General features: G+C 35.3%; 1 protein-coding gene and 1 non-coding gene across 2 annotated transcripts in view; one reads left to right on the top strand and one right to left on the bottom strand.

The window, feature by feature from the left end:
* LOC149085177 (uncharacterized) overlaps positions 1-26,274 on the top strand; it is a 79,309-nt gene that overhangs the window by 31,619 nt on the left and 21,416 nt on the right. Inside the window, exons 2-3 of the mRNA XM_089233038.1 lie at positions 6,942-7,147; positions 21,364-21,499. Of these exons, the coding sequence (XP_089089164.1) occupies positions 6,942-7,147; positions 21,364-21,499 (342 nt within the window). The remainder of the gene's footprint in view (positions 1-6,941; positions 7,148-21,363; positions 21,500-26,274) is intronic.
* TRNAA-GGC (transfer RNA alanine (anticodon GGC)) lies at positions 18,562-18,633 on the bottom strand. The gene has a single exon. It is a non-coding gene; the product is annotated as a tRNA-Ala (tRNA).

Raw genomic sequence — 26,274 nt, 5'->3', positions numbered from 1 at the left:
TAAGGGGTTTTATCCAAATTTCAATTTTTATGATAATGACAAGATGTTCGATAAATTTGTGTAAATCATTTAAAAATTCATAAAAATTGAAGAAATTGGTATATTTCAATTCGGTTTTTGAGAAAAAGTTATTCTTACAAAAAAGGATTTTGTTTTGGTGAAAAAAATCTGTCAATAGATGTCGCTGCACAAAAGAAAATCACAGAAGGATGGACCTGAAGCTTTCTTCCATTTTTTCTGTATCCGAAAAGCACGTAAAGCTTCAGCCGGTGATCCGTGGCTGATGTAAAACAGCATCATCAATTGCAGGAATGAATTGCCTTTTGAGTTAGATAACACCAGGGAAGAATAACGTATGTCTACCCAAAATTGCACAAAGGAAGACCAACGTATGTCTACCCAAAATTGCACAAAGGAAGACCAACGTATGTCTACCCAAAATTGCACAAAGGAAGACCAACGTATGTCTACCCAAAATTGCACAAAGGAAGACCAACGTATGTCTACCCAAAATTGCACAAAGGAAGACCAACGTATGTCTACCCAAAATTGCACAAAGGAAGACCAACGTATGTCTACCCAAAATTGCACAAAGGAAGACCAACGTATGTCTACCCAAAATTGCACAAAGGAAGACCAACGTATGTCTACCCAAAATTGCACAAAGGAAGACCAACGTATGTCTACCCAAAATTGCACAAAGGAAGACCAACGTATGTCTACCCAAAATTGCACAAAGGAAGACCAACGTATGTCTACCCAAAATTGCACAAAGGAAGACCAACGTATGTCTACCCAAAATTGCACAAAGGAACCCCGGCTAAACGCGTTTCGGAACTATATGAAGTTCCTTCATCAGTAGCAAAGAAAGATTAGTGAAAATACACCTTATCAGTGCCGTCTTAACGCATGGGCCTACCCTGGTAAGGCCCGGGGGGCCTCAAGAGAAGAGGGGCTTCACAAAAATGAGATCCGGTTGAAATTTTCTAGGATTTACCAGGTAGAGCCTCCGAAAAACCATTTGGTCCGGGGGCCCATGATACTCTTAAGATGGTCTTGCTCCTTATAGCAGGAGTTACTCGCTGTTGTAGACACCACCACCAAACCAGAACATGGCTCCCACTCTGTCGCTTTTGTAGACAAAAAGTCGAATTCAAAATGAACCGGCAACAACAGCATAGGAGGAGGAAAGAAAAGAAAAATGGCGGAGCCAATCACAAACGAGAACGTGATAGTGATGCTGATGGAGAAAAAAAAAATATTGTAGAAACTGTTGCCAGATTTTTGAGAAGGGTGGTGTGCTAGTTAGGTCGTTGACCAACTGGTTTGAGTTCTTGGTGATGTGGAATGAGTCGAAGAAGTCCAAGTCCGACGCTGAGGGACATTTTTCAAAATTTTGGCAGAAGAAAAATAAAATTAATGGTCGAAGGACCAGCAGTGTTGGGCTATGGATTAGCGGTTAAAATCTTTGTTGGTTACGTATCTTCTATGTTCGTTTAAACGGTATTTTAGGGCACGTTTAGTTTGACCTGGCATTTTATTTACCATGGAAGTAAATTTTTTTTCTATACCGAAAAAATTCCTTTTTTGTATAATAACTTCTTCACAGACCGCATTCAAATGTACCGATTCCTTCAGTTTCTATGAATGCAAATTGTATTATGTGAACATTTATTTTTGTACACCCATTAATTAACTCCAAGCGTATAAAACCGATTTAAATATACTACCAAAACTATGAAATCGTAAATAATTTTTCTATAATTGTCATAGACATTAAATTCCTTGCTCTAATTCAGGCCGCTGTGGTGGTCGACGCACTCGCGATGCGAGGATCCGGGTTCGAACCCCACAGTGGTGGCCGGCTGAAGTTGGTTTTCTGTGGTTCCCAACTTCAAGGCGCAAATGCGAGCCGATCTCCCCATTAAGAAGTCTCGCCACAGAGAGCAACAGTCCTACAACGATAAATCATTCAATCATAACACTTCACTCATAGTTAGAAAAACTGGTGGCAGATGGCAGCACTACACATAACAAGCATTACAGAGAAAGAAAAACTTCACGTCAGGTTTCACTACACGTACACGCACATTTCCGCATGTACCGATTCGTTGGTGGTTCCGCGGGGGCGGGGTGTGTGTGTGGGGGGGGGGGTGCATGTGTGGTGTAGCAGTAGTAGGTAGGGCCTCCAAAAAATGGCTCGGGGATCCGTGATGTTCTTAAGTCAGCCACCTCGTTGGGCAATTTGCCTGTTGTGGCGGTGTATTTGTATTAAATTTTTAAATTTGAACATTGAATAATTGAAACTGAAAATTAAAAATGAAAGGTCGGAAATGCAGGAAGTATTTTCGGTAGAGTATGCCGGGAGAGCGTGCGATAATTCGCAATGTGCCGCATACTTTCATACGATATTGCGCAATTTATACTCACAGTACGCCGGTTCCGCAGCCGCAGTGCTACGCCACTCCAAGCAGCTCAAAAACTGGTTTTAAAGCCGGGTTTTCCTAGGAGTAGAATTTCTGCGCCGTGTGCAGCGTGAAAACGCTGATTGGTTAAAAACTTGAAATTCAGGTTTTTTTAACCAATCAGAGTTTTCACGCTGCACGCGCTGTAGAAACCTGCTTTAAGGTGGTGCTGAGGTGATTCTGCCATCAAAAACGTGTTTTTGCGCGGTTCGTAGCGTGCTACGATTCGAGAATTGTCATAAACCTTAAATGTTCTGGTTTGAATAACTAATATTATTAACTTTTATAGTATGATTAACAGTTTTAAGATGTTAGGATTGGATTATTCTGAGTTTTTTTATTTGTAAAGATCAAAAATATTGGAAATGTATATAAATATACTGGAAATTTTTCGTATAATCTAAGAATATGCAGGGTAGTTCAGAGCTCTAGGCGCGAAATTTGGAGTGGTTATATACAGCATCACAATGAATTGTATTAACATAAAGAGCGTGGATGGTAAACTTATCCGAAGAAGATAGAAAGAGCTGGTCACCAGTTGTCAAGATTGAGAATTTGTTTCAATTGCCATATACGTATACGATGCAGTGGTATGAGAAAAACCCACTGTCTTTGGGATGAACCTCATTCGTCATTGCCGATGATGATATCCGTAAAACTACAGATATATTTTCAAAAATGTACGGTAGAAGTACTGTATACATATCACCAGTATGATGCATGAACCACAGCTAATATCGGTGATTTAGATTTTTTTTCTACGAATACAGCAATACCACAACTTACACTATCCCGAATTGCACGATTTCGGTGTTACACGACTTTCTGTCAGAAATGCACATTTCTGAAATTCAAGCATAATCACTCTATTATTGTGGAAATAGTAGAGATTATTAAGTGATAAGCAAGAATCGTTTTATTCGATCAGAACATCATATTTAATGGAAGTACACTAAATTATGAGTGACTACAGTAAATAAAGAAGTAAAATTTGCCGTGCAGCTTTGGAAATGAAATCCCAAAGCTTGTATGGTATATGCGATTTTCGCAGAAAATCGGTATATTATCGGTATATATATCGGTATATTCGGCAGAAAATCGGTATATACCATATTCGCAGAATATGGTTTATTCTGCGATTTTCGCAGAAGAAATCGCAATTGCATCTATGAAATTCAAAGTTATTGGTAGACTTGGGTAAAATTTATTCAACGTCATGCTCTCTCTTTGATGGCAATATGCACCTTGTCTGTAACTCTCAATTTATTTCGACCCACGGATGAAAGTTCTTTCTTGCCTAACACAAGCAGCCCATTTCTTTTGATGGATCAAAGCGTCAAAACATTCAAAGAGTTTAACATGTAACTCTGATTTTAGTTGAATACAGTCCAGTTAAGGACCGGACCCTTAGAAAGCAAGTTAAATTTTATGAAATCATAGTAAAGTACCTTAATGGTGCATTCATAATAAGAAATAAAAAAAAAGACAGGAGTTTTTAAGAGAAATTATTTTCCCAACTAACTAATATTAACATGTATTTGTATGCGAAATCGTACCCCAACTTACGCGGTTACCGTCGGTCCCACACATAGGCGTACGCAGAATTTTCTCAAGGGGGGGTTTCAGTTTTTTTCTTACTCAAGGGGGGGGGGGTTACGTTTTTTCCGGCAAAATAACACTATAATCTCGGCTTGGGGGAGTAAGAACCCCAAACCCTTCCCCCCCCTTGCGTACGTCAATGGCCCCACCTATCGCGTAACTTCGGGTTATCACTGTATATGTATTTCTCAATTAACAGACGTTTCGTACACACCATGGCCCCACAGTAAACCATCTAGATCGTTGGCGAACATCACGTACTTTCAAGTGACTTTCGGGATAATGCTTTTTTATGTGAATATGATTCATTTTGATGACCTATATTTTCCCTCAAAGAATTTACCAAAAGTTTTGTACAACCCCACAAAATAACGAGTCAGTATAAGGTTATACTATAAAGAAAACTCATAAACATATTTTAGCATTTATAAGAATAAAACAGAAAGTAAATGAGTTATTAGAAGATTGGTCAAGATTGGTCGTAGATACACATGTATCTATGTAGATAGCTCACAATTTAACTAAGATATATACCAAGCTTAAGATGATAATTGCTTCATAAACATTCAAGATAACAGCCGGATATATGTACATCGAGCCGTGTTATTGTATTAAAAGAAAAAGATAAAATAAAGTAACTCTTAAAATCGGGTTTTCGAAATTTCCATTCAACGATGATTGAGCTCTTTTATTGGATGTGAGAGAAACAAACTCTTTGGCTCATTACGCGAATTAGTTGGCTCATCGTCTGAAGAGTTTTCGCTCTTAATTGATTGATTTATTTTTTTTATTATTATTATTTTTTGAGGGAAGGGAAGGAAATCCAATTGTTTTCGCGGCACAAAAGAGAAGGAGGATCGTATCATTCTATCGTAAAAGGGTAATTCTTAATTGAAACCCGAGAAAAGCTTTTCTCCAAGATGACCACGTAGACAGATTTGGGTATAATGAGCTCGGGATTCATCGCATCGCACACACACATATACACACTTGGGGAGAGTTTTCTTTCACTTTTCCTCTCGAGTCCAAGCATCAAATTTCGGTTTTAAACATAGAATAAGATAGTGGTATTAAATCTTAATTTAACACACATCGCTTAAAAATATTAAATATAAGCACGCAGTATTTTAAATATTATATTTATGGGTTATAAAAATTGCCTTTATTCAGTTTTTAAATTACTTCCCTCCATTGATATTGTCACGCGATTTCTATTGTGAAACACTTTGAAAATGAATGAAATTCTTAGATAATTTTAAAATAGAATGAAAAAGTTAGCTGAATTAGACATTGAGTTTCAAGTCTTGTTTCAGTACTTTCAGAACAAGTTTATTGTAGTACACCATTAATATTTTGTGCATTTTTCCTAAGATACCCTGAACGGGACAATATCAAGCGAATATCAGGCTTCTACCCCAAGTGTATTTAGTCTTGAAATAAATCGAAGTTATAACTTAAATCCTTATTGCCAATATACAGTTGCATTCATAAAAAGTCGGACGTTCTTATTTTTGTTCAAATATTCTAATGCATGGGTTAAATCGGTATATAAAGCATATAGATTGGACTCTTCCTACTAATGAAATATTTATCTGAAAATGATCTCGTAATCGAAAATCATATACTTTGTTTATTGCAAAAATACTCAAACTTATGAGATAGAAAAAAATATCGGACGATTTACAAGAATTATCGAAGTATCAAAAATAAACATAACGAATAACATACTTTTCAATATTTGGTAGGGTACTCCATGGATTTAATTACTGCACTGCATCTGTGGGGCATTGAGTCCATAAAATCACTCAAAGTTTTGGTAGGTATTTTTTTCCAATCTTCTGCAGAAACTGAAATTTTACATCCAGATTGGAAAATTTCGTAGCTTTACAGCGACGTTTAAGCACCTGCCATTAATTCTCTATTGAATTCAGGTCAGGTGACCACGATGGACATGTCAGAACTCTCATTTTTTTGGCAGTAAACCGCCTCACAAATTTGGCTGTGTATTTTGGATCTATGTCTTGTTGAAAAATCCATCCTCGAGGCATTTGAGATCTGCCAAAGAGCAACATATGAGCCTTTAGAATGTTCAATTACTTTTTTGGTCCATGATGCTTATTATTCGCACTAAAGGACCAGCACCGGATGATCCAAAGCAGCCCCACACCATCACGTTACCACCACCATGTTTAACCACTAACCATGTTTAAGCTATGTAGATAGACGTCGTACAACGCGATTCCGATTTGCATAACATGATTTACATTTCATTTCAAGGGAAAAAACCGAATGTCCGATTTTTTTTTGAACGCTACTGTAAAGATTTAGAAACATAATTTTCTTTTCTACAAGTATAATAGAGAACAATTATTCATTTCATCTACGTTCCTACCTCCATTATTGTTACTATTATTCATATATATTAATAATCATATTTGTGTTATTATTTTGATATTTGATGTTTCAATATAAGATTTATATATTTAAAAAAATGCTTATTATATTATTTTTCCTGTAACATTTGTATTTTTTTATCTTTGTAATTTTACCCTGTTTCAAAGTACGACAATGAGGTACAAGGGTTCAAGGTACAAGACCCCTCTGTTGTACCTTGGAACATTTTTGTGTTTTCAAAAATCTATATTTCATGATTACAGTAAGAAAAGAAAGTTAGTTTAAAATTTATATGATGTTTCATACACTTTGTTTACAGTTACTAAAAATGAATTTAGTGAATTTTTTTGGTAAAAATTAATTAACTGAGAAAAAAAAGTTTGAAAAATAATGTGCAAGGCACAACAGTATCCCCTATACTACTTTTTTTAGAGATTATATAATGAATAGATGTCTCATATAATGTCATATATACTTTTACAGGATGCCAGAGCCTTAGGTTTCTTAACATATCTGTTCCTGGAATTGTACCTTCAGGAAGAGGTGTATGGCTAAAATGTGATTTCGATCTCGAAGGTGATGAACTTTACTCTGTGAAGTGGTATAAAAACCACGTAGAATTTTATCGCTATCAGCCACGAGACAAGCCTCCTGGACAAGAATACAGGCTTTTAGGAACGTCGGTGGATGTAAGTATCCTTTATTTCATGATTAAAAAATTTAAAAGTGTTTAGTTTACTCAACATGGTAGAATACAAGGTGACGCGTATGTTGACTTCCGATTTGTGTCGGTAATCCTATCGGAATTTGTATGCATGGTATACGTAAATCACTTAACAGTTGAAAAATCGATATACCAATTATCGTTGGCCGGTGCAGATGGGGTTGCGTGGAAATCCTCGACTTTCACATGGGTTGCCTCGGAAAAAAAGTAAAAAAAGGTGGAGTGATGTGCAATTTGCAAATGAGTAGGATTGTTTCCTATTCTAGTTTTGAGGATGATACCAGACGTGTGGTGATTGTAAATACTGACCGCTAATGTGAAATTTTTCAGAATGTAGTCATCCGAGAATTGCGAGAAGAACAGTTGGTGGACGCCATCTGCTTCTTTCAAGATAACAGCAGCAGACTTTTTCAAATAGTGTAATTTCCCACTTTGACGATTTCCATTCATATCCAGACTACTTTCTCTAGGATTACTTGAAAGAGAGCGTTTTACACATCGTTTGTAGACGTCTGATGAATTCAAGGATTGTGTAAATACTCCTTTTCGGTACAACACGATAAGAAGTGTTATAAAGTTTTTACGCATCGACTCGAATACTGTTATTATAAAGGTCTCATACAGGTTGTCCAGGCCAAAGATATCCAGAAGGCTTATACAGAGAGAACCATGCATGTTTTGTTATGAAAGTGATGTGTCGTCGATAGGGAAATTGATCCAAGTTTTCTATTAAGGTTGTGCGCATGTGCACTGTCGACAGCTGCTTTGAGACGCTTTTCACAGCAGTCGCGCGCTGACTGCTAGTCAGCATGTGGATGGCAAGACGTAAGGTTCAGTGTATGCTTTGGCTAGGTGAATTTAAATCAGTCACGCGTGTGTCAAATGCTGTGTAAAAACTGAATGGGATATAAAGCCTCCCACATCAACTGCGTATCTCTGCAGCAGTAAATTTAATAACGTACTCAAATGCTAGGAAACACTCGGTACTGTTTGGACATCTGCACAGCTACTAATAGTGCTCACACTAAGCTTTATTAACGTGCAAATGAACTTGAGAAGTAATCCTCTTTATTGCAACTAAAATTTATAACTAATCATGTATAACTATCTCTCGTTATAAGCCAGGGGGGTTTAACCTTTCAGACATCGCGGGTCAAATTGAAACTTCCAACTCATCACTGAGTAATTTAAAATTATAAGATGGAATCTCTCCAGATATTTGTAATGGCACAGTGACATCTTAACAGAAGGGCCAACGTAACCCCCCTGAGATAAACAGGGACCGAAAATAATGGAGGATTTCGTGTATTCTGAAAGTTTTTTTATTAATAATTGTCAATTTCCATTATAAAAGAGCACGAACGATGCTGCAGAATGGGCCAAACAGAAAAGTCGGCGGTGGCAGAGCATGCGCTTTACGACAACCACAGTGTACAGTTCAGCAAAACACAGGTAATAGCTAATGTTGACCACTTCTTCCCACGAATCTACAGAGAGGCTATTGAAATATACAAGCACAAAAACAGCTATAATAGAAGAGAAGAAACTTTGAAATTGAGCAGATCCTGGACACCAGCTCTCAGAAGAACAAGAACCTTCCCCTTCAAGGTCCAGCAACAGAATGATGACAACAGCCAATCAGATAACTCCACATCTCTCGGCCAATCAGGTTCTACCAGCATAACAACTGTTTACAATACGCTGCCAGCCATAGAATCAACTGACCAATCGCAAAACAATAGTGTAGTTCAAGCCACTTATGTGCATAAATACAACCTGAGACTCCGGAAAACTTGACTTTGATCCAGTTTATCAATTCTCCTGATGATGCCAACCACTAGTGTTGGGGAAACGTTGAGAACAAACTCAAACGGACGACGGTCTTCGAACCCGAAAAAACAATTTTTATCAAATGATGGCCGCGAAAACCTTATAGACTAGTTCTGACATCATTTCTTCCCCAAATTCTGCAAAAGTTTCTGATTAATTATTTCTTTTAATTATTCTGAATTTACATTAAATGATTCTGTAATTATTTACACCGTTAACTCTGAAATTATCTCCTTTAATATATCTTGAAATCGTTTCTTTCATTAATTCAGAAAATATTGCTTTCATTAATTCTGAAGTGATTTCTTTCAGTAATTCGGGAATAATATCTTTCAATATTTCTGAAATTATTATTGTTTTTATCAGTTATGAAATAATTCCTATCGCTGGCGCTGGAAAGTAGTTCTTTCACCAATTCGGAAACTACTTGTTTCAGTAATTCTAGAATTATTATTCCATTAATTAAAAACATTTATTAATTACGAAATAATTTCAAAAGTTCCTGAATGATTTCTTTCGTTATTTCCGAAATTATTTATTTTTTTAAATTTGTGAAATTATTTTTTATTTAAGGTATGTATTTTTTGGCATTTCTTGTGAAATCTGTAATTAGGTATTTCTTTTTGGATGTCAACTTTTCCGTCTGAAATATATAAAATCAGGGACTTTCAAAAATTGTTTGGCCCTCGTGCTCCATTTCTCCCTGGCCTATGGGCAAAAACCCCCACAGTATTATTTTTTCCTTAATCGGCTATCGATGTTGTTAATCATTTTCTAAAAATGCTCGGCGGGCCACGGTAAAGAGCTCCAACGGCCAAAAGTGTCCCGCGAGCCATGCGTCGAAGACCCCTGCTTTAAACCATTACTTTTGTATAATTTTAGCCCAGACGCGTAATTACAAAGCTTACATTCTTAGTTCTACTAGAGGTCTCGCCACAGAGAGCAACAGGCCTACAACGATACCATTATTCAATCATTAATTACACTTCACTCATAGTTAGAAAAACTGGTGGCAGATGGCAGCACTTAACATAACAAGCATCATACAGAAACAAACTTCACGTCAGGTTTCACTACACGTACACGCACATTCCAACATGTACCAATTCGTTAGAGGTTCCGGAGAGGAATATGGTCGAGGTGCATGTGTGGTTCAATAGTAGTTCTACTGGAGGAATTAGCACGCAGTGATTGGTAAAGAAGATACCAAAACGTCAAGAGGGGCATAGCTTTTTTGCGAAACTGCGTTCCGCCATAAAGGCCCTTCTCACTACGACTGGGTCCAGTCATCCTTCTCGGGCATCGGGGAAGCAAGCCTCGGACACTTTTTGTTATTAATTATCTGACCTTATCACCATAATTATCTGACCCTGCTCAGATAATTAAGGGCGTCATTTTCAGTTCTCGGGATCAAAAATACCGTGTAACTGAAAAATCTTGCACATATGAAACAATGTTCTTGTAATAATACGGTAAGAAATTCTTCACTTTAATAAACTTTTATTCGTTAGAAAAATCTGAATTTCTGGATGCCGATTAAGTACCGCTGCCTGTTATCTGCGGTTTTTTTTTTCGCCGAGAGGTTGAAAGAGAAATATCGTATTTGAAAAAAAAAAGTTTATAAGGAATAATAATCAATGATTTCTAAACAAATAAAAAATCAATATCCAGTTGAAAAATCAAAATTTTCTCTTTGAAAACATGACCAAAAATTTCTTCCATTCCCCAAAATGTCATTGTTGGTGAATGATATTCATTACGGATTATATAATGAACAAGCTTTTTCCAAAGTGGTGAAATTCGTATCTTCTCCGAACTTCATGCAGCCGCGGATTATTCGCAGTAAATTACGGTTTTCTATTAAATTTTAAATTTATACAGCCGTCAGCGCTGAACACGTACGTCGTAGTTGGAAAAAAAAGAGAAAGAGAGAGTGCGCCAAACGTAAATTTCGCCAAGCACTTTTTTACAAGTGACGTATTGGTTCATCGCGACCAATCACGAGGCGCCAAACCGCATGTATTATATCTAGGAAAGTAAACTTTGTTTATATGCAGCCGGGACACCCTGTACGTAACGTGTCCAACCAATGTTTTGCGATACATTGATAGGGATGTCTTTAAATGTTTTTGTTTTTTTTCCAGATTATTTTTCACGAGTGAATAGCATTTAAATTTCCAAGTAATTAGCATTTAAAATGTTTACTTTTTTTTATTATTATCATTATTTACTTATTAGCATAATGACACATTCTTGTCTGTGAAACGATCAATGATACGCATCTGTTTAGAAAAACGCAGTGTGGAATTCGTCCCTAATAGAATGGAAACGCTATGAATGTTCTGATAATTGGGTGTTCCGTATGCCGCTCACTAAAGAACACAAAAATCATCACTTACTACAGTGCTTTTTTTTTTCTTTGTTTCTTCTTCTCCTCCAACAGCTTCGGTAATGAGTAATTATACTAGAGCGTTAATTGCTAGAAACATGCGATCATTTATTATCCCCTCTTGGATTCTCGTGCATCCTGGTTTATTGATTTTTTTTGTATTGTTGTTGTTATTTTTTGGCTATTGACCATTTCCATTTCGAAATATAGGAATCAATTGGAATCTGTATTTTTGCGGTTTTTTCAAATGTTTTATATAAAAGAAACTTTAAAAATATTTTTTTTTTCGTGTGGAAAATGTGGTTTTTTAAAGAAGCGAAGGTCAATGTTGTTACAGATAACTGGCTATAGTAATTCAAACCATTAACCAGGGCTGGCTAAATCCATTGTCCGACATGGCCGGGGCATGTAAAAATTCTTATTGGGCATGCATTTTTTTCAACCACATGCTCGACGCGGGCACGTAAAAAAAACCAAAAAATTAAAACAAATTTTGTGCTTTTATTAATCGGCGGCGTTGCAAGATCAGTCATTTTACGAATCACTACAACTGTATGGGTGCGTAATAAAGCAAATATGGGGGTTTTTATGGCATATAAATAGAGAGCGTGTTCAGAAAGCTCACTGGTGGGGGGAGGGGGATAGTAATACAATATGATAGGAGCTGTTAATACCAAGCCTCGCTAAGATTCCGTGAGTTGGGTAACACCAAATTTGGAAACTATATTTTTGTCGCCAACACTTGGCGCTAATTTTTCATTTACGACAATAATATTTTTCAAGTCAACGTGCTATCCTTGTATATTTTAGCACCATTTTGGCTAAGATTCCAGAGTTGCGCCAAATTGGGTATTTCCAACTTCGCCCTGGTTTTTGACCCTTGGCGACGTTGAATTTGTTTGCTCGACAAACATCTTCAACATCGCAAAAATCAAGATGGCCGACAAAAAAGAAATACCGAAATTCTTTTTTAGCAAACTAGAACATATCGAGGAGGAATTCTGGAACCAATGAAGAAAGTGTTGGTCCAGGGATTCACACCGACCCATTACATTTGGATTTTGTGTTCTATTCTGACAATCCAGAGTGAGCCAAATTTATTGGTGCGTCACTGTTCGAAACCATACAAGCGACATTTACATTCTTACTAAACTCCTTAATTATCAGCACCTAGCTGAATGATTAGTCATTAAGATTCTGCACCACTCTGGAAGGATAATCGATCTCTTTTCAGTTAAATTGCTCAACCAAAAAAAAAATAAATGCATGTAATATCTTTATGTAATATCAATACATAAAGACCACTGATCTCCATTTATGATGATTTTGCATTTTATGTATTGATATTGAGTTTATTAATGATTTAAATTTCGCACAGTTTCAACGTGATTGCTGCTTATGCGCTACAATGCGCTGCTTATGTATTATCATTGAAATTTCATTTTCACTTAATCGCAAAAACTAGAGGCAATCTGACAAAACCAATGCCAGATTCGGAATCATTGCCCAAAAATCATGGAAATATCTTTGGGAACAAAATAAGTGTTGAGCATTGTAATCAGCGTTCTCTCATTTCCCTCTACTTCGCATTGTGCTAGTTCTCACTGTATTTTTTAAACTCAAACTGAATTGGTGAATCCATTTAGACGGAGTCAACGCTGATGGACCGTCGGAATCAGGCTTTCTAATGTTTGCAATAACTTCAATGGTCAAAGGAGTCCCTAGTAAAAGGAGGGCCACTTTCGAAAAGCAAGTGCTAGGATACTGTAAATTGGGGTGACTTGAGCATATACTTTAACTTCTTATTTTAGATGACGCCACAGCCGCTGTAAATGAAATAGAGAGGTGATTCGAATTATAGCCGCCAGAATAAGCCTCCATGATTAAAAATGGTGCCCAAAGCTCTCATAATTATCTCGAATTTTCTTTACCACCTACTTTTATCATAACCTGTGTTTTAAGGATTTTATGAAAATATTGCACAATTTTGTCTGCAGTATTTTAGTGTAACATCTTAGTCTTGATAAAATTTGGCTTTGGTTAGTATACGTATTATTTTAACTTTGGATGATTAATCTAATTCAATCAATTTGTTGAATACTGCTTGTTTTATTACTGAAATGTTTAATATTTGCGGGAGGAGGACAATATTTTTTATTCGTTGCAACCACACACAGTTATATAGAGAGATGACCCGAACATATAAAATAATATTAGGCTCCAGAACCTATAAAAATTACAAAGAAAATCGGATTAACTTTTTAATTAATTTAAGAAATTAACATCCTATTTAAAGATTAACACCAAAACACAGGCATCTTCCACTAGGCAAATTTATATTGTAGACATAAAAGAATAATTTTCTGTTCAGTGATACCTCGGCTAACGAAGATTTTTTTTTTCATAATTTTTCTGCCTCGGCTAACGAACATTTTCGTTGATATGTGAATGCACGCGCCAACATAAAGAAGCCGCGTCGTAAGCTTAATTTCAGCTCCAATCATCATCAGAATTATTGTTCGAGCCCGATTGATTCATTTTCACCTCAGAATCTTTTTCAAAATTTTACCTCTACTTCTCTTTCTGAAAGTTTTTGAACCATTTCATGTGAAATGAAAGATTAAGCTAATGTTGAATATGCGTTTAAAAAGAAAAAAGAGCCTATTTTTTGAGAGCACGCATTCTCTCAGTGCAAGACTTTAAGCATCAGACACAAAAATGAGCTGACTAAAACGCAAATGGAAGGGGACACCTACGAACTCTACTTGGTTGTATACATAGTGCAAAATAAGATGCTCTGCAGTATCTCATTCTCATTGGAATCAAGTACCCACTACAAATGATACCTGCAGAATTAGAGTTATGAATGATTTGCGCTATTCAATGCTCTTAATTTCACCACATCTCATTTGGAATTTTCAGTTCTCTATTTTTCAAGAACTTCATTTTTATATACAATAATATTTTCTGAGCAGAATTTGGACATCCGCATAAACCCAAGAACTTAAGATGGAATTTTCATGTGTTGACACTAAAATAGATATTACGTAGATACTAAAAATTCTATACTTGATTATTGCTTTTCAATCTGTGAAATAATAACTATATGCGCAAGGCAACAAATCAAAATACTTGGGACAGAGACTTGAAAGTAAGAAAAGTTGAACGATGAAGAACGTTAATTTTTTTCCCTTCACCAATATATTACTTAATATTTAACTACGAACTCCTCCCCATGCATATTTGCGTCTATCTATAAAAGTTGTATATAGATATTTATTCCCCTTTTTCACACATTGTACTTTTATTAATATGAAAAACCCATCTTCCAGTATGCAACAATCATGTTCACGTTCTCTCTATTTGTGTGTTGTAAATTTTTTTCTGCTAAATAAATAAATTGCTAAATAAAAAAAAATGTGTACACGAGATTCGAATACTTAGATGGCATTTTTAGAACATGGTTGGTTAAGCAGTTCAACACAGTCACAAACAATCAATATCAAGCCTATTATTCGGGTCAGTGGAAATCAATTTAGGATAAAAAACAACATCATATTTATGTCTTAACGGGGTGAAGGGTCACAAGAATTATTCAATTATGACTAGCATTAATTGATTGACAGTCATAAAAATCGGTCATTTTTCGTGTCGTAACATGCTGAAGTAGAAGGAAACACATGACATCGCAGAATAATAAAAAATTGTCAGAAATATCTTCTTCTTATCACTTTTTTTTTCGTTCATAAACTATCTTATATCGACCAGAATCAGGTTTCTTGACAGCTAAATAGGCTGGGATAGGAGCATTCGGGCAACAGATGTCAAGTTCCTGACGATCCGCATGTTGCTAACCGAAATCGAAAACAAGCAAACGGAACCAAGCCGTTAACAAATCAATGGTGTGCGTATATTTGTATCCGTTTAGTGGGTGTTCTGATATTAGTCGATGTCCAAAGGTGCTGGAAATGGCAACGAAATTTCAACATTAATGATAGTGAAAAAAAAATTTAGTATTATAAAGAGATATATCGTATATAAGAAAAGATGAAAAAAAAAAAAAAGGAAAAATTGTATATATATAGTTTTTGGATGTCATTCTGTTCCTCTCGACAGGAACTCTGGCGTCAAATGCAGTCAACGATTTTCCAGTTCGAAGGAAAACTCAATGAAGGATACTGTACTGACCATCGATTGAATTGATTGGACTCGGCCTGCAGCGTATGCTTATCCGAATGAAAATTTTCCCCTCTTTTCACTATAATAGAGCACAGGAACCCGGCATGTGGTTCCCTTTTTTTACGATACGTAAATATCAATAGATGTTCTACAGTGTGTCATACAAACATATACTGAATTGGTTAATACACGATGTCTTTTTTTGTTTCACCCCCTGCAGTTTTTAACATCGAAAAACAAACGATCGTATTCTATTTAGACCATCTGTTTTTGTGTCTGAAAAAATTGCATACGCTTCTATAGTTTCTATGGAAAAATCGATGACATTTGTGTAGCCTATGATTGAGTAGAACATTCTCAAAATCTAGTAAAAATCCAACTTCAAGGTGATTTTTTAGCTAGAAGTTGCCAGCTAAATTTTCTAGCTATGAGCAAGAGAACAAAACAAAACATTTGGAACGAGACTTAAAAGTAAAAAAAATTAGAACGATTTGTCCACGTGTCACACAGAACATGGTTCAAATACTTAGAGGACATTCTTGGAATATGAATAAGCAATTCCACACAGTCACTCACATTATCCAGGTCAGTGGAAATCAATTTACGATAAAAAGCAACATGATACGTACTTATGTCTTAACGGGGTGAGGAGTTATAAGAATTATTCACTTATTATTAGCATTAATTGATTGATTGATTGATAAGAACCCGCCATTTTTCTATCGTTTTCATGGCGTATCGTGTAGAAATAGAATGAAACGTGATACAGCAGAGCAATAAATAAAACAGTTGTCAGAAATATGTTTATGTTATGACTTTTTTTTTTCCGTATATCACTTTCAGACCCGAGTATTCATTTTTGGAATTTTCAAAATTTTTTTGCATTTTCGATACTCAGAAATTGCGTTAAAAACATCAATGATAGTAAATATTAAAATTATATTTTCAATATTTTTGTGAAGAAATAATTCACTTCATTCAAATCTTTTCAGTCAAGGTGATGCAGGGTATATTCATCTTCACATACAATTTTTTTCCAGAATTTTATTGCTAAATTTTATGTAATAAATCACATTTATCAGACCATCATCTAGCAGTGGATCGAAAATGGTTGTTGTCGTTGATGATATATATATGTATATAATATATATATATATTACGCTATCTCAAACTTCATATTTACCATATTTTTATGTAACTAAAAACTTATACAATCCCTTTAAGTTAAAGTTTAACTCCCTGAGGTTAAAAGAAAATATTCTACAGTGAGAAAAGCAACCCCCATATTTGTGGGTCTGAAAGGGTTATAAACCATCAGTGTGTTATCCAAGCATACAGGGTGTCCTGCAAGTGCGAATGCGGCCTTTTATCTCATCAACCGTCCGTCGTAGAGGTATGATTCCAATTTTAAAAATGCTCAAAAGGCATTCAAAAATTACCCTGTAGCAGTTTTCAGAGTGGAAATACAGTGTGTCACAAAAGAAAAAAATCTAAATTTTTATACGGTCCCCGTGTGCTCAAGAACCCAATTACAAAGTTCTTTCCCAGTCTATCCTGAGGCCAACAAAAAAAATTCAATGTTTCTAAGTGCAATATTCGCTAAGACATTTGAATTCAAAAACCAGAGAAAAGAGTTATGAAAGATCAGCATAAACTAAAAGACAACGCTCCTTTCCCAACTTTTCTCTAATTTTTGAATTCGGATATCTCAGCGAATATATATATATATACACCGGGTACGTAGCAAACAGGGACACAGGGGTATGGTGTTTTACCGGCGAACCGTTGATCTTATAGAGGTATACGTCCAATCAGAAAAAAGTTTCCGAATAACGTGTAGTACTTTTCAGGAACATGTGATTCATGTTTCAAGGGGTTGTATAGATATTAAAATAAAAAAACAACAACTTTTTACACAGTCTCCGTGTTCCCCAAAACCCAATTAGGAAGTTGTTGCCCGGTCTCTGCTGATGCCAACAAAAACAATTTCCATGTTTTTATGTGAAATATTCACTGAGGGTATTAGGGTTCAACTAAGTTGGGAAAAAAACATCTCTAAACGCGGAAAAACCGTTTTACCCGCATTAAAATAAAAATTATACAGTTAATTTTAAAATGAAAAATGAAAGAATATAAGCAGAAAAAATGGGAAAATTTAGCATTGATAGTGACACTTCCGTAAAATAATAATTTAGGTGAGACATGAATATTCAAGTTTTTATATGGTTCTCTCTCTCTCTCTCCACTAAAAAAAAAATGATTATTAGGAAAATGTGCGTCTCTGTTAATTAAACTGAAAGAAATTTATCCTGCAAATATTGAATGAAAATTCCCAAACAGATGTCAGCGATTTTTAAAATTCTTGATTTTTTTTTCTCTATTTCTCTTTTTCGAAGTCTTGAAAATTTTTGATACGTTTCAGAAGAATTTTTGAGGGAAATTCGCAAAAATCAACAAACACTGATGTCTCAGCAAAATTTTATCGAAATGCTACGGGAAATTACTTTTACTGCAAACGATGAAAGTTGAAAATTTTAATGATTGACATTTTTCAGTTGGAAGCTGTACATGATTGTGTCCCATCCCCATTTATTCCTGTAACTATAACTGCAGGTGTTTTACCTTTATTTCTAGATTCCCGTTACATTGTTTACAACGAAACAATAGAAATTTATCATCACTAAAACACTTTTCTTTAATCCAATAGGTTTTTTGTGTAGTCTGAAAATATACTATTTGTTTAAACAAGAATATTGTTGTGTCTCGTGGGTATCATCTTTGATAACTTACTATTGTTAGGCGGCAAACAACGGTAATGTTAATCTATGAACAGCGACTCAATAGTTTTAGTTAAGAGAAAGAGTCCAAATGGAACACAATCATGTTAGAGCCTAACTAACCATAGAATATTCATGCCATATAACAGACAAGGAAAACTGGCTCAATGAAGAGATATCGGTGTTGCAAGGAAAATTCCTCTTTGCCCTCACGGGGACTCGAACCCCGGTCTCTCATTTGCCGGACGAGCGCTCTACCAACTAAACTATGAAGACAAGGAAAGTCTTAACAAATAAATTCTCCTAATAATCCTATAACAGGGGAGAGTGACCTCTGCATATTCGTGTTATATCCGTTATATTCGTACACGAGCTTGACTCTCTCATTGTATCGCGAGATTTGAATATGAAGAGACAAAGAACTGTTGTAGTGTCAATAAAGATGAACGGTCGTTTCGAGGCTAATTATATCATATGATTTCATTTATTTATCGGACCTAACATAACAGTGTTTCTGTCGGAAAATATTCAATCTGATCGAATCAATCTAATTTTTTAGAATATTTGATAGGTTGATTTTATGGCCAGGTATTCTATATTCACTGTGCATGTGTGAGTATCAATTTTTTTTTGTCAGAAATTTCATGTGAGAGAAAGCTCATCTTTTTCTTGACACCATGTCTTAAGTGTTACTGGAATAACTTTACAATACAAGTCATTTTGTACTGTTATTATTATGGGCCAAGTAATATGTTAGAATCATGGTCTTTAGGGCCAAATAGAAGGTTTCTGGGGCCCTTTTTTCCAATTTCTATTGACTAAGAAGGAAGAAATAGGATTTATCTGTCCGAAAAATGTGTCTCTTAATTCCCTCAAAAAATTTTAAATTTTTGATTCATTATTTAATTTAATTGAAACTTCGATAATATACGAAAAAAAATACGAAACTCGTTTTCTGGACGAAGTACATTTCTTTTTGTATTTAATTTCCAATGGAAAGTTTACCTAGTTGGATAAATTTTTTAAATCAAATGACTTAATTTGTTGAGATATGAACGTTGAGAACTTGATTTACCTTCACCTGATGGGAATATGGCCAAGAAATAGACTCTTTGAACAGAAACCATTTTTCATATTTTCTGTTAAGATATACCATGGATCATTAATTTTTCCTTTTAATAATTCCTCCAAGTCTTTTTGAACATTATCTGTTTTTTAGAATTCATCATACCTCAACAAACATTACTGAAGCATAGCATGACCATATTGCCCTCACCTTAATATAATAGCTATATATAAGTAGTTGATCTCATTGCTGAAATCTACCATATTTTATTGACCAGTCAAATCATGGTCATTCAATGTGCAAATGAGAGCTCATTAGACGAAAAACTGTGCAAAATAGTTGGAGACGTACTTATGACAGGGCTTGTGTGAATGCCGATTCGCTTTCGATTTTTAACGTTTGTGATTAAGTGGTCTTGGCACAGTGGAATGGACTTTCTTTTTAGGACAAAGATGGTTTGTCGCTGTTAAATTAATTTACTACCGTTTTACCCCCGAAAGGGTCTAGTTATGTCTGGAATATACGGTACAGATAGCTTTAATAGTGTCCCGGTATATATAGGTGCCACCATCTTTTATTTTTCTATTCGGCAGTGATTGTTTCAATGTAGTTTTTGAAGTATATGTTTGTGTGATGTGGGTTTTCCCGAAAACTCTCTTTGTAAATGCTAGATAGCTGTGCACTGTGCGGTCGTGTGAGTATCGTCGTGGCTTCACGAAAGCCCGAGTTAGAGCATTGAGATTGGCATAGTGGAGGGCCAGCTAAAATTTTCTGTAGTTCAAAGTTCGAGATGCAAATGCAAGCCGGTGATCCCTTTAAAAATGTCTCGCTGAAGCGAGCAAGAAATACGTATTCATTGATTACAGTTTTTCACTTCCGATTTCGGATGATAGGTACAATAACAGAGCACATACTGTAACATATGTGACACTTACCGTGAATCGTTTTTACTGTAATAATGAATAACCGTTTTCTGCTTTGGGGATAGCGATCGTCGGATTCACGTTTGAATGCAACCGGGATAGTGCTCCAATCCACATCCTATTCTTAAACGGTGCACCGCTGTGACATGGGTGTAATAATGTAAAATGTTATATATCATACGACTGCAGATCCTCTCTGGTCGAGATGCAAGGAACTCCAACAGCCATGTCATGTGTTCTGGTGGTCATTTCTTTCAACAAGACCATGTCTGGCCAAGCACACCATGTATCTCCTAGTCCAGTGCCTCTCTTAAACTTTTGTCACCAGTGGCTCACTTGCCCGATTCAAGGCTTATCTGCTGCTCCCAAGAATAGTTTTGTAGATATTTTTCACTCATAAAAGAACCACTTCAAAACGCAAATAGGCACACAAGTCAATACCTCAAGCTCACGGTTATGCCCCTGAGAAAGCTTGGCAATGCCCCGAGGAGCCGCGGCGCACACTTTGAGAAATACTGTCCAACGCCATTCTACTTATTAGTCCAACTCTTCTTACACCAGCGAAATATCGGATCTTAGACATAGAATATCTTTTAGACCAATCAAGTTCACGAATCTCATTCCGGGTCAAATACGTATATGCTAATCTAAAAAAATCTCAGTACTTCGAAAAGGGGCAAAAACAAAGAATTTCAATCACCAATACCTCAGCGAATTTTCATCGAAATTTTTTTTTTTTGAATACAATAAAGAGAAGAGAAAATTTTACTAGTCGACAATTTTTTGATTAGGAGCCAGTATAAAATTCTAATATGTTTATATTTTCCGCGATTATTATTTCACGGAGTTTATCATAGAATTTCATTTCTCTCTTGTTTTATGGATATTTTGTCATGTTTTACTGAATTTTACAATCAAATCACTTCGTTTCAACAAATTTACTGCTGCGGCATTTTCATTACAACATTTTTTTTACGTGCTGGTTACTAACAGGAATTTACTGCATTTTATTTCCAGTTAGAACGCTCCAATAGCAGTCACGTGTTTCTCACGACTACGAATTTGAATTCAGAAGGTTTGTATGGCTGTGAAGTTTCTGGAGAAGCTCCATCATTCAGCACAGCTAAATCTGAGGATGAAATGAGAATTTATGGTATGTTAAATGGCTCTTAAACTAGAAAATATTCTATATATCAATTAAACTCCCTATTTATATAGTAAGAATTAGAGCCCGGATTGAATAAGCATGCATTTGTATAGTTCGGTCATTTATGCATATAAATGCATAAAATCAAAAAATTTTCAGAATAAGCGCATATTTTTAGAGGTTCATTTAAGGCCGGGATTAAACTTGTAAAAGTTTTATAAAAGTTCGTTTACAAAACTTGATAATTGCAACCAATAAGCTTACCGGTTACACTCGAGCAAATGGAGTAGATAAGATTATTAGATACGTTTGCTGTTTTATAAAAGAATTTTTACAAAACTTTTGTAGTGCAATTCCGGTCTAAGCTCAATCATTTTTTTATAATTTTTCAAATAAATATTGCTCATAATGTGATCATAACATTGGTTTTTTTTCCGGTTATTTTTATATGTTTATTGGTTATTTTTGTATGTCAGTATTTTCCAAATATCAACCGTTTTACTGTAAAGGACGGCATTACACTATAAAAGTTATTTTATAAAACTTGAAAAATGCAACCAATAAGCGTATCGGTGACATTCAAGCGAATGTACCCAATAGGCTTATTGACTGTTTTTTTTAAGTTTTATGAAAGTTCTTTTATAAAACTTGAAAAATTCAACCAATAGGCGGATCAGTTAAGTTCGATAGAATGTAACAGATGTGCTTATTAGTTACATTTTCAAGTTTTATAAAATAATTTTTATCAAACATTTGTAATGTAATACCAGCCTTACACTATTTCTAGAGATATGTCAAATGTGTTCAATTTTTTTTTTGAAATAGCCCGGGATTCCACTATGAAAATTTGATGAAAGTTCATTTATAAAACTTGAAAAATTCAACTAATAAGCTTACCGCTTGCATTCAAGCGAATGTAACTAATAGACTTGTAGCTGTTTTTTCAAGTTTTGTAAAAGAGCTTTTATCAAACTTTTATAGTGTAATCAAAGCGTTAGTGTCAAAATTCTTTTTTTACTGGTGTTTTGTTACTGAGTTACTGCAACGCATTAAAAATAAAAAATGCCTAAATCAAAAAATATGTAGAGGTTATTTGTATGTGCAGTATATACTGTACATATGTGAAGATATTCTTTGGTGAACGAATATGCACTAAGAAATAGTAAATACGCATTTCGTTTTTTCCCATGGGGATTTATTTAATGCATGTTTTCTCGTTTTTCAATTCATATTTTGGCATTTTTAAGTGCATATTTTGAGTTTTTAATTCATATTTTGGCATTTTTAAGTGAATATTTTGTCACTTTTAAGAGCATATTTTGACATTTTTAAGAGCATATTTTGGCATTTAAGTGCCTATTTGCATATATTAGAGCATATTTTACTGCTTCCTTAGTGCATATAATCTGGGCTCTAGTAATACTCCTGTATACACCAGCTTTTCTCAAACCTGGTACCCAAGGACCAGCAAAAGATATGAAAAAATTCGACAGACAACAATAGTAGCGTGATCATGTGTACCGTATTTTTATTCATTCCGATTTTTTTTATTCAATTTTCCCGTTGTCTCAATGAAGCTTATTTGAATTTGTAATTTTTACTAGCATCGTGAATGAAGATAATTTCCAAAACTTTTAAATTATAATAAGGTAATTATGACTATAAATATTTATCACATTTTAGTCATGCTCAATTTTTTTTCCGCGAACTACACTTCAATTTACTGCCAGTTCCAGTAGTCCTTTATTTTCCGCTCACTGGCAATTTTCGGCCGCTTCAGCAACGATTGGTGATTTCACCAACTTATGGCAATGTTTATGGAAACAATCGTCAATATCCCGTATTTCAAATTTTATCCCATGTTTCAAATCAGTTTCACGTATTTTTTTGGATAAAATATGGTCACCTGATAATGATGAATGTTTTTTTTTCTTCTCGTGAAATACATATATTACTACGATTTGCCGTAGTACTTTATTTTTCTACTATTCATCAATTTTAGCAATAATTAGCTAATTTGCCGTAAATTGCATTTTTCGGCTAAAATTAGCTGTACTTAGTTATCGTATTTTCATGGATGAGATGCGGTAACTATGAGTATGAAATTCTAATTTTTGTTTGAAGAATATTATCAATACAGTGGACGGAGCTTATTAGAAAATAATGGATAATGCTATGAACGAACCAATATCATAACATGGGAAAAATTCGTTTACAGTTACCAGGACTTCGGTTTATGTTATCAATTGTTTGTGTCGAAAGTTTTTCTCTTTTTGCATATTTTGAAGATAAGATTGAACCAGATTGAATTTTTTCCCTATTAATTATCGTTATCAATCTGCAAGACTATGTAGAAGGTCCGAAGGCTCCCTTATTGATAAAAATTCTTTCTCGTACTAAGGTTTTCAATGTTCTAATCAGGTCGTAGTAGCTACTTGCAATGGCTATCCAAAAGTGAAGGCATTTGTGTATTTGTATTTGTATTTGTATTTGTATATGCAAGGTAAAAAAAAGTCCCTTTCTTCAGTTGATGGCCAGTTTCTTTCGACCGGCCACATTGACAGTTCCTCGGCCGGAAAGCTTTCACAAGGGAATCTATGGAATGTACGGTATATAATATACATTATAAATAATTTCGCAATTCCAAATACATATCACACAGTTCCATTCTAATTCAGAATTTCAGAATAGCGAAAAGGATTTTAGCTCACGGAGGGAAAATTCTGACTTAGAACAATTACAAAAATGCACAATTTAACATTTTGAAATATGTCGGAAAGAAAAAGAGTTCTATCATTTGATCAAACGAAACATGTGGTCATCGTACTTTGACGATCGTGGCCTGAAGGCTATTGGTCGAACAACTGGAAATTTTCTTCAGATATACACTCCACGCCGCTTAATGTGATCACATAAGAATGAGAGCCACAAAATCCATACTTGCCCTGGGCGACAGAGAAAATTTTAGTTTTTAGTTGTGGCCCTGCTTTTCTGTTTCTAACATCTTTTGTTAGAAATACCTCAGAGTAAACTTCGACAAGTGGCACGTGTCATGATAAGTGTCACTATGTACAATTGAGGGGGTTAAAGTCAGAGTGGTGTAAGTCAATTAAAACTTATTTTGAGGAAAAGAAGGTTTAACTAGAACTGTTTACATATATATAGATTCCCGTGTTAAAAATTTTGTGATTTCACAACCTAGTGATGAGCTATTGAAGATGAAGCTTGGTTCATTTTTCCTTCCAATAGTTTAGCACTTCTAGATTGCATTTCTGGACTTGGCAGAATTGTTTAAAATTTAACTTCAACTCTCTCAATTCTTGAAGAGAGAGAAAAAAAATTATCGGCAATTTTGAGAAATTTTTCGGCGTTATAGGGAATGCTCCTAATTTTCATCACGCTATAACCGAATATTTTTTGCATCTTTAACATACTACTTCGCCAACCATATCGCTATACGCAATTCACTGACGTTAACGAATTGGGTTGGAAATGAAGACACCATCTATGGATGGTCACCTCAAGCTCGTTAGGAAAAATACCTTGTTACCTATATTCTTCCCCCCCCCCCCAGATCGAACCTGGGACCTGACGGCAACCTTCACGGTAGAAGCGCATCTTTCCACCACGCCACTCTCAGGCTTCAATCTATTTAACATTAGCTATTCGACAATCACTTGCAAAATCACTCGTTGTAGCGAGATACTCGTTATAAGCCGTATTCGTTATATCGGACTTTAACTGTACTATATTAAAAGAAAATTAAAAAAAAATGCAATTACACTAGATTTAATTAAGGAAAGGATGTTATATATGAGAAAATGGAATGTTTACGTTTTGGCAAGCGTTAATATAAAGCTCTTTATAATATCATTCGCAATGAATATTTTCTCCCCATCATTGTAACGAGTAGCTCATATTTTGAGAGCAACCATCTTTCCCCCCCCCCCCCCCACGCTTGCTTCACATGCGGAACAAGAAATGAATTGTGAGGAAAGTATATGAAATGCCCCGAGAAGCAAGAAGTGGAAAAAAAAAGAAAGAAAAGAAATAAAAATGATAACAAGAACGACGACGCACCATGGTGGAACAGCCACTGACTAGCCATCAATCCTTGTTTCATTATGCACGCTCCGTTAGTCGCAACTATAGATAATAATCCATTGAAGCAAAACCGGAGTAAGTGGTGCGATGGTGGCGCAACACAATTCAGGCCACACACATGCACACACACACAGAAGAACCAAAAATGAAAGCCACCACACACTCTCAACCTCTCGCTAGTCCTTATCCATTTTTATGTAAAAAAAAAAAAAAAAACAGCATCAACAAACTAAACGCGGTGGTGGTATTCATGAAACTGGCACGCACAACAACTTATTACTACTGTCTCTTGAGACATGGTACAAATTCAGCAAACAATTTTGGCTGTCTCATTAACCTGACAAATTTAATTAATGAAATTACGGGTTATATACTTGTCGTGCTTTTGTTCTCTAAAACAATACTGACGTTTACAGGTCTATAGCAGCGTTTCTCAACGTATGGTCCGCGGGGCGATGGTACAAGTGGTCCGCAGGCAGACTTGATAATTTTAATTCTAACTGAATGAAAAATTATTCAGTTGTTGTACAACTGGTACAGTGCACGCCGCTTAATGTGTTCGCATCGGGACTCCGGTTTCGGATAACACTATTCGATCGGTAACTATGGTTAACGCCATTTATTAAAATAACGGATATACGTTGGGCAATTTGCCTGTTGTGGCCTTTGTCTTTGTG

This window comes from Pholcus phalangioides, unplaced genomic scaffold (assembly GCF_987345545.1).
Source record: "Pholcus phalangioides strain wild (caught in Gottingen) unplaced genomic scaffold, Ppha-v1.0 ptg000007l_1, whole genome shotgun sequence".
NCBI lineage: Eukaryota > Metazoa > Arthropoda > Arachnida > Araneae > Pholcidae > Pholcus > Pholcus phalangioides.
The sequence above is the reverse complement of the archived record's forward strand: the minus strand, read 5'-3'. Positions and strand labels throughout refer to the sequence as shown.